Below are 17,480 nucleotides of genomic sequence, written 5' to 3' on the forward strand. Positions count from 1 at the left end.
CTATCTAGTTTCTATCCTTTAATTTAGCTATCACGACCTTTTCTGGACCAAGTTGACTGCAATGTTGCATCACAGTGGTTATAACTTTAACTATAGAGTCATGGGTTCAAATTAGGTTGAATTCAGGTGTTGTTATATTACACTCTCCGGTGAAGCCTGCATCCTAACCTAAGCATTATTCATGCAGAGTTTATAGAGTTTCTCCAGTACATGGAGGTTAGTTTGAAACTCAAATGTGGGCCTTTATAAGTTAGTGTGGCTCAGCGTGTGCTCCGTTAAATGTTAGCTCATGCCTTGCTTATTATGCTGCTGGCAAAGGCTCTGGCATCTTGTGACACTTGGCTGAAATAAGCCAGTTCAGAGAATGAAACTTTGGATGACTAGTTGGTTTGCAACCCCTTGAGGCTGCCTTTATGATGGCAGTAGTTATCCTTGAGCACATCTCAATACCAGAAGGCTACAGCAGGAAATGTGATACTCCTAATCAGACATAGGCACTGGCTTTTATTTGGTCCTGTTTGGTGACATGCCCATGCCAATAGTGTGATTTTGTAGGTGCACGTTCATCATTAATAAATAGCTCATTACAAAACCTTTGCTTGATATGATTATGCTGCTCATGTTTAAAAAGATGAGTGAAACACAGAATGAGCAGCGATATGGATCACGTTGAGATATCGTACAAGGTGGCAGTCACAATTTTCAGATATCAAAATCAGTGCTAGTTTACAAAAAAACAAAACGCCAATGCTTAATTTTAGTTTTTCTTTACTAAAGAATGTGGCAGTGTTTGGAAGACATTTTAGAATGGTGCCATGCTGCATACTGGTTGAATATTCATTCAAGTAAAAATTTTACTGTACTCCAAGCACATGTCAATGCTGCTACTCCTACTACATTTAAATTACTTGGAAATCATAGCAGCTTACTTTTATTTCTTAGCGGTTAATCAGTTTTTAATGTTTGATTAAATGTGATTGTTTTAAGCTTGCCAGAATAATCTTTAAAGAGCCATCTTAAAAAAGCCTTTAAAAGGTCAAGAAGAGGTTGTCAATGTTGATGATTGCACCTCCGTAAACATCCAAATTTGGCTGCTATGCTAGAATTAGTAATAAAGAGCTCTCCTTTTGCCTGAAGTACAGCAGAGAAAAAGAATGCACTTTTTTGTATTATTAAAATGAATAGACAGGAGTGTTACCTAGCTTTAAATCCCCAGAATGCAGGAAGAGTAGTCTGAGAGCTCAGTTTAAGCAATTCTATTTTATTCTGTATGTTAATTTAAAAGATGCTGTCAACTAACAATTATATTGAACTTGCTTCTTATTAATAAAAGCATTGCATTTTTTCCTTTTAAAAAACTGCCCGTTCTTTTTCTTTAGAAAAGAGTTATGGAGTCTGTTAATGGACAGAAGGCACTCTCAGTTGGGCGAGTAATTGTGGTCAATAATTTGAAGCATAAAAATGCATTGGGGGTCATTTTACAGGTAAAAGTTTAAAACATTTAATTATCAGTTACATCACGTTCAATAATATTTTTTGAAGCATGACAACTAAGAATTTACTTTGCCATTGTTAGTATGTACTCAAACATCATTCTCAGTGATTTTTGTAAACTAGTGTGTTACTTCTTTGTTATTGATGTGCACAATGTGGAACATTGCTTACTTTTGTGGGGAAAAGTATCGGTTATTTGATGGCCAGCCCGCTGTTATTGTTGATTTTCCTGTGAAGTATTCACTTATCATTAGCACAAACCCAGTGTCATTGTCTGGGACTATGTAGGCTTTCACACTCCCCTCATATGCCTCAAATTTAATCAAAGTTCTTTGGTATCTTCTAACATCTCAAGAGACATGCATGTTGCCTAGATTGGCATTTTTATAAATGAATTTATAATTCTGTGTTCTGTGATGGCCTGTTCTCTTATTTTGTGTTAGTATCTCCTATGCAATTGATGCGTCTAGGCTTTGGTTTTCTACAATGATATGTACAGTAAATGAAAAAAAATGGATTAGAATATTGCATGAATGCTGTATCATTATAAATAATATTCATTCACTGATTTTGTTACCCAGTTTGTGGAATTCAGAGTTAGGAGCCAAACAAAAAATGATCTTAATTTATTCAAAGTGTAAAATGTTTTTTTCCATAAGGCCAGGGATATACATTTACAATATTTCTCTAATGAAACTGCAGTTAAACTCTGCTGCAGGGAATGGAGACATCTTGTGAATGATAATGGAATATGAAAAAACACCAAGGGATCCACTTTCAGTGTGAAATTTTGGCAGTTTTGGTGATGGACAGGTTGACAGACGTGATTAGACAGGAGTCCCCATGGGCTATGATGTTTGCTGATGACATTGTGATCTGTAGCGATAGTAGGGAGCAGGTTGAGTAGACCCTGGAGAGGTGGAAATATGCTCTAGAGAGGAGAGGAATGAAGGTCAGTAGGAACAAGACAGAATACATGTGTGTAAATGAGAGGGAGATCAGTGGAATGGTGAGGATGCAAGGAGTACAGTTAGCGAAGTTGGATGAGTTTAAATACTTGGGATCAACAGTACAGAGTAATGAGGATTGTGAAAAAGAGAGTGCAGGCCCAGTGGAATGGGTGGAGAAGAGTGTCAGGAGTGATTTGTGACAGACGGGTATCAGCAAGAGTGAAAGGGAAGGTCTACAGGACGGTAGTGAGACCAGCTATGTTATATGGGTTAAAGACGGTGGCACTGACCAGAAAGTAGGAGACAGAGCTGGAGGTAGCAGAGTTAAAGACGTTAAGTTTGCATTGGGTGTGATGAGGATGGATAGGATTAGAAATGAGTACATTAGAAAGTCAGCTCAAGTTGGATGGTTGGGAGACGAAGCCAGAGAGTTGAGATTGCGTTGGTTTGGACATTTGCAGAGGAGAGATGCTGGGTAAATTGGGAAAAGAATGTTAAGGATGGAGCTGCCAAGTAAGAGGAAAAGAGGAAGGCCTAAGAGAAGGTTAATGGATGTGGTGAGAGAGGACATGAAGGTGGTGGGTGTGGCAGAGCAAGATGCGGAAGACAGGAAAAGATGGAAGAATATGATCCTCTGTGGCAACCCCTAATCGGAGCAGCTGAAAGAAGAACAACAAGTTTGTATGTATATCTTCAGATTCAGGCAAACATGATTAACAAATCAACCTTTTCCACATAACTGCAAAATGGTAATGGAATTGGTTTCTTTCTTGCCAATTATTTATTTGAAGGAAGATAAATTTGATGAGGGTATACTTGCATCTTTTGTTTCTTTCCCATAGGTTTCATCAGATGCAGTAAGCCGTACATTTACCACACTAGTTCTTTGTGAAAAAAATACAGAGCAGGTTGTGCCTCAAGATGATAAGGCAGCACTCACCCCAGAGGATCTAGTACCAAGGAAGCTCTTCCTGCCTGACGGTGAGCTCATGACGCAGGGATACATAAATTGTATTCTTAATAGTTAAAAACCAGCACAGTGGTTCTATGTATATAAATACTTTCTCACAGTAAATTCATTTGATTTTAGTCTGGAAAATCTGATGTTTTAGACTAGCTTGCCCATCATTTCATCACATAGATTTTGTTCAGAGATGTACAGCTGCTGTGACAATAAACATAATTTTTATTAATATCTGTAAATTGCTCCTGTATTAATATGAATTTTGTTTTATTTGTGGAACTGGCATGTTATGTAGATTGAGTTTCATTGTTATGACATATCTACTGTACCTTCAACACTGGCATTGTTAATCCAGAAGTACAAATTTAAGAATTGGGCATGGAATGGTGTCAGTGAGTTTTCATTCATGTCCTCGGACATCATGGATGATGTGGAATCAGACATAAGCAGTGATTTTTTTTTTTTTTTTTTAAAGCATCAGATGCATCAGTCAATATGTTAAAAAAACAAACATTTCATAAGGTGTACTTACTTTTTCACATGACAATATAGGAAAATGTGTCACAAGTACAGTTTTGTTTAACAGAGACTGCTGCTGTGACTGGAACAAATACTGTATATTACACTAGCAAGCAACTCAACAATGAAAATGTCAGTGAGTTCCATTAACTAGCAGGCTAGGTTGAATTTAATGTTCTCTTTGTACTTTTCACATCTTTTTTAAATTAATACTGAGAATTCAGTTCTGACCAGATGGTTTGCCAGTGAATAACATAAATTATTTTGTTTATCTTTGTATAAACTGAGTCCTACTACTTGGATAGGCAACAGTTCCCATCAACCTTTAACTGAATAAGCAAGATAGAAAATGCATGTATCTCATGAATGGCTGAAGCAATTTCATTATTTCCTCTAAAAATAGCTTTTTATATTTGTGAACAGCTCTTAATGTAAAAAGTGTGCACACCATTTGTGTAAAGTACAGTATGCTCACTCATTAACAAAGGGATTGAGTTTATAAAACAGTTAACTTATATTTATTTTTATAATGTAAAATAATTTAATTGAAGCAGTAATAGGAACATCTTAGAATAATAGTCTTCCTCAGCAGCTACGTATATTGAAGAAATCAATAAGTATTGACAGAAAAAGAATGAAAAAAGAACAAGCTGAGCAAGACCACTGTAAAGGGATGTTGGTTTTCACTAAAGGAAAATGATGAGTCTGTTCTTTGAAATACAGGGGCCAACAGAGTATGACAGTTACAACATTAGTTAACATTTATAAGCACATTTCTCAGGGACACATTGCACAGCAGAACCCTGATTATCCGAGGCAATGTGGACTGATACTACCTTACCTCGGATAGCTTAAAACTCATGTCTAAATCCATTTCAGAATATAATTTATGGCTATAAAATATTTTGCCAATTTATGTTGAGTATTATCAATTTTAAGCCTCTTTTCATACCTTTAGTGGTGTTGGATCACTACTGAAATTTTGACATGGTGTGAATACTAGCTTTATGGACCTCATACTGATGATAGTGAAACCTATCCCGTCTAACTCGAGTCTCTCTGCTACACCACATCATCGTGCCGCACTACGCACTTATTTCATCTTGATAGCGGTGTGCTTTAATTCACTGAAGCAATAACTGCAGAACTCCCCATCTTACTCCAGACTCCCGGGTGCACCGTGCCATGGCTCCACATTACACAACACTTCCCTCTTGATAACCATGAAGTCCGAATAAACATTGAAGCAGTAAATTGTTCCCAGTTAAGTCACAATCGCATTGAAGCAATATGCTCTCAGTATAGTATTCATGGCAAAGCTTTTATGAGTTACTATACAAGAAAAGAAGTGTATTACACTTACAGGTTCAACTCAGTAAATCAGGGCACGGATAATCAGGGTCCTATTGTGTTTTGAAGCAGGTTTAATTCTTAAAGATCATTCTTAAATATTATTTTGTACAATTTTAGCATAATAAGGAGAAATGGGATGAGAAAAATATTAATCAAATCATTTCTTTTTTTAAAATAAACAGGACCTTGTAGCAGCATTATAGAGAAGCTCAAATCAGAAGATATATTTAGTGTAACCGGCAAAACACTCAAAATTCACACTGATAGAATTATCGATGACTTCAATAAACGACAGATGCCACGGTTTAAGTAAGTGAATGTCTAACTGTTTAACTGTTTTACACTATAGTTTAATTTTAAATCTGATAATTGTGATGGTTTATTTATTACTCACTGAAAAGTAGTAGAAGACTTTACTTAAAAGGATGTTCATAAAATGCATACCCACACTGTTGTCTCTTGTATGCTGTATCCAACAATTAAAAGCATTCCAATCATTTATCATGTTTATTTATACAAATGGCATGATTGATTTTATAATGTAGCTTGTGGCATCCTTGAAGATACTCTAAAAAATCTAGGTCAGTATATAAGCTAGGGATTGCAATTCAATAACATTATCGAGCTTTTGGTATTTAATTTTATGAAACCTTGCTGTAATGCTTGCTGCAGCCCTTTTTGTAGTTGCTGTAATCAAAGAGAAGTTTTAATCCTACTTTTTTTTTAATCAAGGTTGTACAACCCTGTTCTGGAGTTTCCGAGGGCCACCAGCTTGTATGTCCACTTGCGCTGTTACTTAGAGAGACAGATCGGGGGGAAGGGTGATGTTAGAGCGGGTGAGCTTATTCAGTGCAGCAGGAACAACGCACGTTGATCTTTTTTTTTCTTTCAGTACATGTGCCTTCCCTGTTTATTTATATATCTCTGCCTGTCTGTCTCTCTATTATGCAGTGCTCGACTGTCTGTGTGTTATGGATCTTAAAAATAACAGTTATAACGACAGTTGTTCCTGTTAATTGCAGTCTCAATTGTTAAAAAAATATTTTAAAAGGAGCATCCCACATGAAAATATAACGATCTCATTAACTGACAGTGCATACCAATTTATAAATTTTATGTCCGATTGAGGTTAAAAAGAAAAAAAAAAAGCAACATTTTATCCCCAGTGGGGAATCGAACTCAGGTCTGTGAGGCGGCTGAGCTGTTGTGCTCTAAGAAGCAAATCTTAACGTGCTACGCCACGGAGGCTGTTGTACCGTCCTTGAAGCTTTTGTGAAAGTGTTTATTTGATCTTTGGAACTCGGGCTTTACACATTCTATAGTTTATGCCTACTACATTTTGTAACATTTATTACTAAAATATGACAAAGTTTCTGTTTTAACAATGTGTTTACACAGATTACTTTAGAATAACAATCTCTTATTTCCACTGTAAAACTCCACTTCACTCCCACATAATCAATCAAGTCATGAGCTGGGAAAAGTTCGCTCACGTTCTAACTCGGTGGGGGGATGGAATAGCCGGCTGCTGGCAGCTTGTCTTTTATCAGCACATTTAGAGGACAAAGGATGCTGGCGGAGAGGTGTGAACGGATTTAAGAAGCGATTTAAGGTGGGCCGGATATACGAGTTTTTTCGTAGGCTCTGGTAATTCTAGTGTTAAAAACACTCACATAATTACATATTCATATAATTCATGTCAGATATGGATGACTACCAGAAGAACTGGCTGGTTATTAATACCTTCACAGACTCAGGGTTTTTTAACCATTTTGGTCAAGCAGATATCAGCACCTTTTAAAATTACCTACTTGTGTCCTTCACATGCTTTCTGCCCACCTCCCTAACCTGACTTACAGCTGTCATTTGTCAGTCTCCCTGACCGTCTCTCTCTCTCTCTCTCAGCTGAACTGCATGACTTCACAAATGACATTTGGCACAAATAACCTTCTTGCTACACTGCCTTATATGCCAGGAGTCCGACGCTGTGTTTAAAGAATAACAGTTTGTGTCAGCACCTCGAATCTTGACATAAAGACAAATACAATGGTCTAGTAGGGCAGGTAATGTCAGATACATTTTCAAAACTGAAAAATGAATTAACATTTCAGCTTTTCAAAAACAAAAGCATCTAAACATTTAGATTTGAGCCAGTTTTCAAAAAGCCAAAATAATAGCCATTTACAGAGGGAGAATTTGTCAAAGAATGCCTTGTTTCTGTTGCCAAGGAGATGTGCCCAGAGAAGACAGAATTACAGTGGGTACGGAAAGTATTCAGACCCCCTTCAATTTTTCACTCTTTGTCATATTGCAGCCATTTGCTAAAATCATTTAAATTAATTTTTTCCCTCATTAATGTACACACAGCACCCCATATTGACAGACAAAAAAAAAAGAATTTTTGAAATTGTTGCAGATTTATTAAAAAAGAAAAACTGAAATATCACATGGTCCTAAGTATTCAGACCCTTTGCTCAGTATTTAGTAGAAGCACCCTTTTGAGCTAATACAGCCATGAGTCTACTTGGGAAAGATGCAACAAGTTTTTCACACCTGGATTTGGGGATCCTCTGCCATTCCTCCTTGCAGATCCTCTCCAGTTCTGTCAGGTTGGATGGTAAACGTTGGTGGACAGCCATTTTTAGGTCTCTTCAGAGATGCTCAATTGGGTTTAAGTCAGGGCTCTGGCTGGGCCATTCAAGAACAGTCACAGAATTGTTGTGAAGCCACTCCTTCGTTATTTTAGCTGTGTGCTTAGGGTCATTGTCTTGTTGGAAGGTAAACCTTCGGCCCAGTCTGAGGTCCTTAGCACTCTGGAGAAGGTTTTTGTCCAGGATATCCCTGTACTTGGCCGCATTCATCTTTCCCTCGATTGCAACCAGTCGTCCTGTCCCTGCAGCTGAAAAACACCCCCACAGCATGATGCTCCCACCACCATGCTTCACTGTGGGGACTGTATTGGACAAGTGATGAGCAGTGCCTGGTTGTCTCCACATATACCTCAGTGCAAGACATATGACAGCCCGCATGGAGTTTGCTAAAAGACACCTGAAGGACTCTGAGATGGTGAGAAATAAGATTCTCTGGTCTGATGAGACCAAGATAGAACTTTTTGGCCTTAATTCTAAGCGGTATGTGTGGAGAAAAATTGTGAAAAATTGAAGGGGGTCTGAATACTTTCCGTACCCACTGTATTTAGTGCTATGACTAAGGACTAAAAATTACATGAAGGATTGAAGAAATGAGGGACAATTTGCATCTGCATTTGCAAAATAAGTCAAAACATCTTTGCTCTTTTTAGCTGGCACTTCACAAAAACAGTGATGTTTATGACACAGCACAATTTAGGATCTTCATTCAGGGAACAAATGATGAGTTTGAAATCACAGAGGAGTTTACTTCACCACAGAGCCTCAGGGGAACGACAAAGGGAAAGGACACCTATGAAGAAGTTATCCAAACTGAGAATGAGGCTTGACGGGGTTATGCTATTAGCAGAAAAACCAACAGTTGCTTTCCTGGCAAAAAGTGTAAGGAGGCAATGGAAATATTGCAGGGTGGGTTTTCAAATGAGATTTCAAGAGCCTTTACAGATACAGCATACCCCTTTGATTCCAACATTAAAGCTGCCATTTTTGCAAAAGAAATGCAACAGAATGCGCTGTGGTGGTTGCCTTAAAGCCACTTCTCATGACACCCAAGTTCATTTTGGAGCGTGGAGGTCAGGTAGCAGATTGTTATAAATAAATATGTACATCAGAAACCAACAAATCGGAGTGATTTAAATGTCTGTTTGCTCAGATATAATGCCTGGTGAGAACCATGCCAGGAGTTGTTTGCAGACCAGTGTTTGAGAACAACTGATTTAGAGTACTTGATGCATACAGTAGAAAACAAAACAAATAGATACTTTTATGCATAAACTAATTGTTAAGTGAACCTTCAGTGCCTTTAGCTCAGTCAGTGCTCGGGTACCTCAGTATTAATGGTATACTTGCTCATCAGTATGAAAAGGGTTAAAGAATAATAGCAAGCTTTTCTGGAATTCATCAGTGCAAGTGGAGAACATTTAAGACCAAAATCATTCTATCTACATGCTAATACTCTTACACAAGAACACTTCAATATATAGATCCTTAGTTGTTGAGGTAGGTACAGCAATTTCACAATTGTAAATGTAACGTATTACACATACGAAGTAAAATGTTAGGTTTGAGTACACAATGGGAGGTCTGGAAATTGAAAGTACACCTTATGAAAGGAATTTAAGAGTTGTAGTGGACTCAACACTATCTGCTTCCAATGTTCAGAATCCATTAAAAAAGGCTAACAGAATGTTATGTAGCACGTTGTGTAGAGTAGAAATCCAAAGAGGTTATGTTCAAGCTTTATAACACACTAGTAAGGCCTCATCTGGAGTACTGTGTGTAGTTTTCATCTCCAGGCTACAAAAAGGACATAGCAGAGCTAGAAAAGGTCCAGAGAAGAGCGACTAGGCTCATTCCACTGCTACAGGGGATGAATTATGAAGAAAAAAGAGCTGAGCCTTTTTACTTTAGGCAAAAGGAGATTAAGAGGTTACATGATTGGAGTGTTGAAAATTATGAATGGAATTAGTACTGAGGATAGAAACTGTTACTTTAAATTGATTTGAACAAGAACACTGGGACAGTGCTGGAAACCAATTGAAGGTACATTTCACACAAACATTAAGAAGTTTTTCTTTACACAGAAAACCACAGACATGTGAAATAAGCTACCAAGTAATGTGGTAGACGATACAACTTTAGGGACTTTCAAAACTCGACTTGATGTTATTTTGGAAGAATTAAGTGAATAGTACTTGTGAGCTTAGCTGGGCTGAATGGCCTGTTCTCGTCTAGATTGGTCTAATGTTCTAACTGTGCTGCAACCTGAAGCCAGACTCAGACGGTTTTTACATGTTAAGTAAATATTAAGCAGGCACATAACAACACCCTCAAGAACTAGGGAAATATAATGTAAAATTGTTGAGATTGTTAAGAATCAATGGATGTTTGCCATTATGGACACAAAAATGATTTTCAAGTTATCTGACAGATAGACAATGTCTAGTATTTATTTAGCAAGAATTTTGGAAAGATTATTAAAGCATCTGGAAGAAGAGAGAAAAAGGAAGAATGTAAGATGATGATATGCTAGGATTACTGGGATTATTAAAGTTTTTAACTTTATCTCAAAAAACATGAAGGAATGTATTACATTTTGCAGCAGAAGCACTGGTAAAAGATGAAGTAGCTAATTCTAAACATGTATTACCAAAGCAAGTAATAAGAACAAATAGAAAATAACACTGTACCCCTCAGCCATTTTACTACTGAGCAGTTATGTCTTTAGTCAGAAAGAGTTCCTCTGACAATACCGTTGGTTAAAGCTGAAGTCATCAGTTATAATACCTGCACAAGTAAATATAAAATAAAAACCTTAGCACAACTAGGCAAGATATTTGGCTGAATTAGAATCTTGCAGGTTAGCAGGATTTTAGGAAATAAGGCAATTAATTGTTATACCTTAGTTTGTTTGTATCAGTATACATTTAATAACAACATAGCTATTTTAAAAATCTGATATTACCTAGCATCTGCTCAACTATCTTCTACCTGTGTTCAGTAAATCTGTGAACTGGAGCGTGCAGGTCCAATATAATACTGTGCCCGATTTATCAGTTTTTGGCCTGGTAATATTTGGGCAGACATTATATTTTACACATTATTATTTTGTTTTTAACTTGCAGACATGATCCTCCAGGTCAGGCTGTTACTACAACAACCCAAGAGCTTCTGAGGCTTACTGAATCAAACCCAAATGGCATTCCAGCGCTGGATCCAGTGAATGATTTTCAAATAAAAGATTTAGAAGTTGTTGAAGGCTCAATGAGGCTTAGACATTTGGAGGAAGTACTGGGAACGTTTAACTGTGTACACAGTCCAAAATTCTCTGAGCAGGTACTAGACTAGATATTCACTCTTTATTTAATTTGAATTTTTAGTAGTTTTTAGTGTTATGTGTTATAAATGAATCTGTTTTTGCTAATCTTAGACAAGACATATGTAACTATTTGCTTTTTTATTTCATTATGTTGTAGTATAACAGGCTAAATAAACGAATGCAGATTCAGGATGAGCTTGATCGATTACGATACCTTATATCAGATCAAAGCTTGCTTCTTCTTCCAGAATATGAGCAAAGAATTAAGGTAAGACACAAGACAGAACAACCAGTCCAGGGTTGGTTTCTGCTATAATCCTACAACACTGAAACAGATCAAGTAGTTTTGAAAATAAATTTTGGAATGTAGGGCAGGTGCTGCCATCTTTTGGCAAAAAAAAGAATTTTAAGTGAAATCTCTATGTGCGGGTCAGGTGCTGTGAATTCTCTATGTAATAAACTTAATAAGTTATAGCGTAATGAAAATTGCATAATTAGATCTGGACCACCCTATATATAGTAATGGATAGACACTTTCAGGGTATTTTATATCGTCAAGTAAAATCATCCAAAGTGGAATGAGAATGTTTCAGTAGAAATCTTCAAATGTGAATATGATTCATTCTTAAAAAGAAGGCATTACAACTTAGTTTAGGCTGCGTTCTTGACTACCATGATCCGGTAATCGTGCTGCTGAGGTAAAAGCATATCACAGGATTTGCCACATTCTTTAATGTCATGTCTGTAAGCAGCATAGTCCATTAGGAAAACCATGACACAAACCCCTTATAGTACCCCTCTAGCTAGTAAAAGGCTTTGACCAGGGCCATCTTTTAATGATGCCTAATTTGAACAACAGTGGGCTTATGATTTTTTAAGCTCCAACATACACCAAATATTTAGCCTCTGTTAATCTGAAACATCATTTTTTTGGGTTGATGTGGAGGTCTGCCTTTAAAATAGTTGGCAATATTGTCTAGAAAAGTGACACCTAATGCATTGTGGGGCCCAGCACACTGGACATCAAATGTTAGAAAGTCTCCTTGTTGCCCAGAGCAGAGAATGCAGTACTGTCAGTGTTCACTAGGGGTGCTAAATGCATTTCGTTTATTCGCAGAAACCTTAAAGGAGTTTGGTAAGACCCCTTTGCAAGAGTACTTAGGAAACACGCTTGCCCAAGTTTCTTGTTAAGCTCATCAACCTTAACCATGGCATTTACGTTGGACCATCACAGTCAGCTCCTCGGTCAGATGTTATGAGTTTTATCTCTCCCAGTGACCAACTCTGCTGGATAGGGCCTAGAGTCTCCATGGATGCAGATGTGAGTTAAGGTTGTGTTCCTCCCAGCTTGTCACGGGGGCACAAGTTGGAAAGCAGTAGAAGAGATATTGCTCCTATAGTCCAACATAACCTGTTCACTGCCTTGGCCTAACACCAAGGGTTGGACATACTAATGCACGGTACTGTTTGACGTGAGACCACGTCAGGCACATTCCACTCCTTTAGAGCATGGTGAAAACAGGTAACAATCTTTAGTGCAGGGGTCTCCAACCATTTTTACCCTGAGAGCTAATTTTACAAAATGAAAATAGCCGAGAGCTACTCATGTTTTCGAATGTTTATTCTCATAGCTTATTTCAACCCAAACAAACTGAATAAGCTTGTTTTGCCTGAACATTTACAAAGTGTTGGTATCCACCACTCACATTTTGCAATAAAACATAACAAAAATTATTTAGTTCACCAGCAAGTGCATTTTCTAGTGTATCTCACATGAATACTGTGAAAACAAAACAATGCAATTACAAATACACAGATATTACTTATTCATTTGTCATTTTGTTTCATGTCACTGTTTCGCTTCACAAGAGTATTCACATGTCCAGTTACATGTGTGGTGTGTGTTTTAGTTAATGAGATGACTGGTACTGCACGGAGTTAACAAGAGAGGTGTATGGTGGAGTGAAGCCACTTAGGTTCACTCTTATGGAGTCATTTAAATGTTCATCTGTCAGTCTTGTTCTGAACTTTGATTTCATGACATTCATGTCACAAAAGGCAGACTCACAGAGGTATGGAGACCCAAACAAACCAGGCATTTTCAGAGCTGCTTGGTAAAGATTCTTCCTTACTCACTTGTCAGCTTTGGGGCGTGTTCCTTAACTCCGCTTAGCTAGTGAACAAGAGAACAATTGAATTCAACTTTGTTTGATATTTAAAATAAAGTGTTACTTAGGTCTTGATGAGTTTGAGTCCAGATATTCTCTTAAGTGTATGCCACATTGAAAAGATAGACTGCAATTCAGATTGTGGATCGTGGATTTGTGTTAAATGGATCGTGATATGATTTTTTGGAAAAATCGCCCACCCCTAATTTAACTAATCAAGTTTTCAAATTTATGTAGGATTCATTAACCCTTTGGCGAGCTACTTGGAAAGGGGCTGCAAGCTACCGCTACCGTTGGAGACCCCTGCTTTAATGTATTATACAAAACAATTAATTGAGCTAGAGGATCACCAGAGAGGGGCAGACCAGAGACATCTCTTATCTTGTATTGAGCTGGTGGAAGAACTCAAATTCCCCAATGTATTGATGTGAACTGTTCTTGGCGTTTGAGTTGAAAATGGCTGCATCATTTTACGGCATGATTTCTTCACTTTTTCCCAGTACTTTCCACCTTTAAAAACTGTGACTGTTCCCCTTTTAAATAATTCTGTATGATTTGACTGTGTGCATGTGCCACTTTACCTAAGTCTATTTTTCCTTTTTTTCCATAGGTTCTAAAAGTTCTAAAATACATCGATGATTCTTGCACTGTGCAGCTCAAAGGACGTGTGGCCTGTGAAATCAGTAGCCATGAACTGATGGTAACTGAACTTGTCTTTGATAACGTGCTGAGTGACCTGCCACCCGAGGAAATCGCCGCTTTGCTGTCATGTCTGGTGTTCCAACAGAAGACCCAGGTTGAACCGGAGATCAGTACTTCTCTTCAGGAGGTTTGCTTGAATTTTGTGGGGAGTTTTTTTAGCTCTATAAATGCGTCTGCTGGAGTAGATTTACATTGTTATGTTTTATAAAGCTCTTACGACTTGAAAGGTATTTTGTGACAATTCATAAAGTACTGACCAATATTTTATAGATATCCTACTCAACACTTGAATGTTTAGTTATTGCACGTTTTGTTTTATTTCAGGGTGTAAAGCGCATCGAGAGTGTAGCTGAACGTATAGCATCTATCCAGAGGGATTGTGGTATGCGAGAGTCGGTAGAAGACTACGTGGCACAATTTAAATTTGGTCTGTTGGAGGTGGTGTACTGCTGGGCAAGAGGCATGGTAAGGGATCAGTTCACTGACCTGCTTTGATGTATTGGCCTAAAATGTAACTGTTGTGTACGTTTGTATATGTGAATTGCAATTTGTGCTTTTTTTGTTTTCTTTTCTAGCCCTTTTCTGAGATAGCTCTGCTTACGGATGTCCAGGAAGGCATAGTGGTGCGTTGCATCCAAAGGTTGGATGAAACATGCCGGGATGTAAGGAATGCTGCACGGATCATCGGTGACCCTGTGCTCTATGCCAAAATGGAACAAGCATCAATGATGATCAAGCGTGATATCGTTTTTGCCGCCAGCTTGTACACCCAATGAGCAATTCATTTTTGGACTCATTAGAGCAAATGAGATGTGAACATTGTTGCTGGGAGTTTTTTTGTTCCTTGTGCTTGAGAGACGAGAGATGACAAAGACATTAAGATGTCCCACATTATCATATTAAAAAAATAATAATTCTGACCATCTTTGAGGAATGTAGGCCACCTGATAAACATAGCATTAAAAACTATATGAAAACGGATCAGCCAAAGAATAAAAAAATAGACATAAGTACCCAAATATAGAGGAGGGTAGAGGTACACATAGATATCAGCAAACTGTGTGGTGAAAGATTTGGTCACATACTAAATCTATGCATTAAAAAGACAAATGTCACTGGATATATAGTGTCAGTCGATAACAAACTTCTTTCAAGGGTTAATGTAAATAACAAAATGTTAAAATTAGCATATTTTTTTTATTTCTTAGCAAACCTTTAACCGTTTAAAAGAAATTATTGAAATCGGTGGATGAGTGAATGGACAAAAGTATTGACGCTTCTTCCTCACTGCTTGAGGGACTCTCATTTTATTCTTGGCCTGGATAGTGTTTGTGTCTGATGTTTGCACGTTACTTACTCCTTGTCCATACAGATTTTCTATTGGTGGTCACACCCTAAAGAAGTACAAGGCAGGTTAATGACAGATGAACTGATGTCACTGAACCGGCCTGGTGTAAATGTCTATGGATGTGTGCCATTCAATCGAGTCCCATCTCTTTTAAGGTTGGTTTCTGGTTTGTTTGTGCTCACAGCTTCTGGAAAAAATGTTTAGAAAATGATTGGTTGTTCTGAATTGTTTTTTTTTTTTTATTATTTTGCATTTCATTAATACATTGTCCAGCCCACTCAGCAAGTTTAGTGTCATGCGGAGCTGCTGCCCATTCTAACAGCACTGGGCTTAATGCAGGAGCTAACCCAAAACTGGGCAAAATTCGCTCATACTGAGCTGATTTAGAAGGGAACTGAGTCCAGAACTGAGGTGATAACATGCAGCATCATTAAGCACATCACTAACATTTCAGATTGTCAATGAAGAATAAATTAACCAAAAACATTGTAAAGAATGTGAATTCCATGATGAGGTTTGAAAACTCATATAATTCAGATCATTGGGAGTGTCTCGTTATTTACATACCCATACTTTTAGTGAATTTAATCTTTCATCCTCGGGGCTGAAGAGAGCTCTTCTGTTTTGCTAGCAACCATCAAAAACACAGGCATCTGGACAGGCAGACAGATATTTAATCGAATTGAGCCAAAGTGCACTGTGCCAGCTACTTGAAAATGCACACCTAATTGTCTGTTTTTATTCATTTTGATTATTGAGCATATTTAAATAATTTCACAGAAAACCCCCAATGTGCAAGTGTAACTTTGTCACTGGACATTTAAGACCATTCGCGCTATCCTGGGCTTTGGGTATTGCTAATCCTGAACAGGGAAATTAAAAAGGAGCAATAAAGGGAATGATCCATTCTTGGACATTTTAAAAAGATTTTGGTCTTTGTTGCTGGGTATTCTTACTTTCTGGGTCTCATCAGCAGGGTTGCCAGTTCCTGGAAATATTCTCAGCTCAATGACAGCTGATTTTCGGCCTGATGATGCTGTGGACCAGCCCAATGAATGACGTTGTTGACAACCAAGGGGGAGTTTTGGTGCTGTTGATTTCTTTTTTGGAGGGGGTCCCCTTGGAGTATTGCCACTGTTGACGTTTCTTTGTCCCCCTTGGAGGTTTACCGCTGTTGACATTTGTTTCCCACTTGGAGTTTTGTCATTTGGGTGACTGCACACCAAGGTTATTATAGTTTTGCCTTTTAATATTAGTTTTTATGTCTAGATTTTTTCTGACCTTACTTGGAAATTTACTTTAGTTTTAGTTTTCCTTCATCATGTATTTTTAGTTTTAATTTAGTTTTTATTTCACAAAGACATTTATTTTTATATCTGTTAGTTTCAGTTTTAGTAATTATGGCATTGAACTCCTTTGGAGTTTAGTTTTGTGTCACAATCCAGATAGAACTGTACACTTAACTGATTTGGATATAAGTTTAATGTTAGTGGAAGCTTACTACACTACATGGTTTTTTTACTATCTGGTTTTGTTTTTGTCTGATAAAAACAAGCATAATCAAAACCAAATACTGAATATGAACAATTTTTAAAGTATTTTCTATGTAATTTGTGCTGTACAAATGTGTGCTAACTGTTGGCACTTTTTATCTTTTCCTTTTATTGCCCAAAATGAGCCAATTTGTAATGAAATTTAGATGAATTTTAAGGTTTGGGTTTTTTTTACTCTAAATGTCTACAGCACACAACATATCCTACTCCAAGACAATGTTCTTACAGTGAATGCCTTCAATATTGCATTCAAAAATCTCCCACACTGGGCTTTGTTATTTTCTACAAGCCATATTGAAAAGCACATTCCGATTTCAAGCGTTTACTTTCTGTTTTAGAATTAAAAGTTACAAGGGTTAAAGACTAACAGCAGGAATATTCATTCAAAAATGAAAACTAAAAATATTTTTAGTAAATTATTATTTTATTTCTGTTAGTCTTTCCAGCTACTTTAATAGTTTC

General features: G+C 37.3%; 1 protein-coding gene across 1 annotated transcript in view; it reads left to right on the top strand.

The window, feature by feature from the left end:
- skic2 (SKI2 subunit of superkiller complex) overlaps positions 1-16,390 on the top strand; it is a 59,470-nt gene extending 43,080 nt beyond the window's left edge. The window contains exons 22-29 of the mRNA XM_028800965.2: positions 1,380-1,484; positions 3,287-3,425; positions 5,463-5,589; positions 11,054-11,264; positions 11,405-11,515; positions 14,026-14,244; positions 14,442-14,582; positions 14,693-16,390. Coding sequence (XP_028656798.2) covers positions 1,380-1,484; positions 3,287-3,425; positions 5,463-5,589; positions 11,054-11,264; positions 11,405-11,515; positions 14,026-14,244; positions 14,442-14,582; positions 14,693-14,893 — 1,254 coding nt within the window. The 3' untranslated portion in view covers positions 14,894-16,390. The remainder of the gene's footprint in view (positions 1-1,379; positions 1,485-3,286; positions 3,426-5,462; positions 5,590-11,053; positions 11,265-11,404; positions 11,516-14,025; positions 14,245-14,441; positions 14,583-14,692) is intronic.
- The last annotated feature ends 1,090 nt before the right edge of the window (positions 16,391-17,480 follow it).

The sequence above is a fragment of the Erpetoichthys calabaricus genome, chromosome 1 (assembly GCF_900747795.2).
Source record: "Erpetoichthys calabaricus chromosome 1, fErpCal1.3, whole genome shotgun sequence".
Lineage (NCBI taxonomy): Eukaryota > Metazoa > Chordata > Cladistia > Polypteriformes > Polypteridae > Erpetoichthys > Erpetoichthys calabaricus.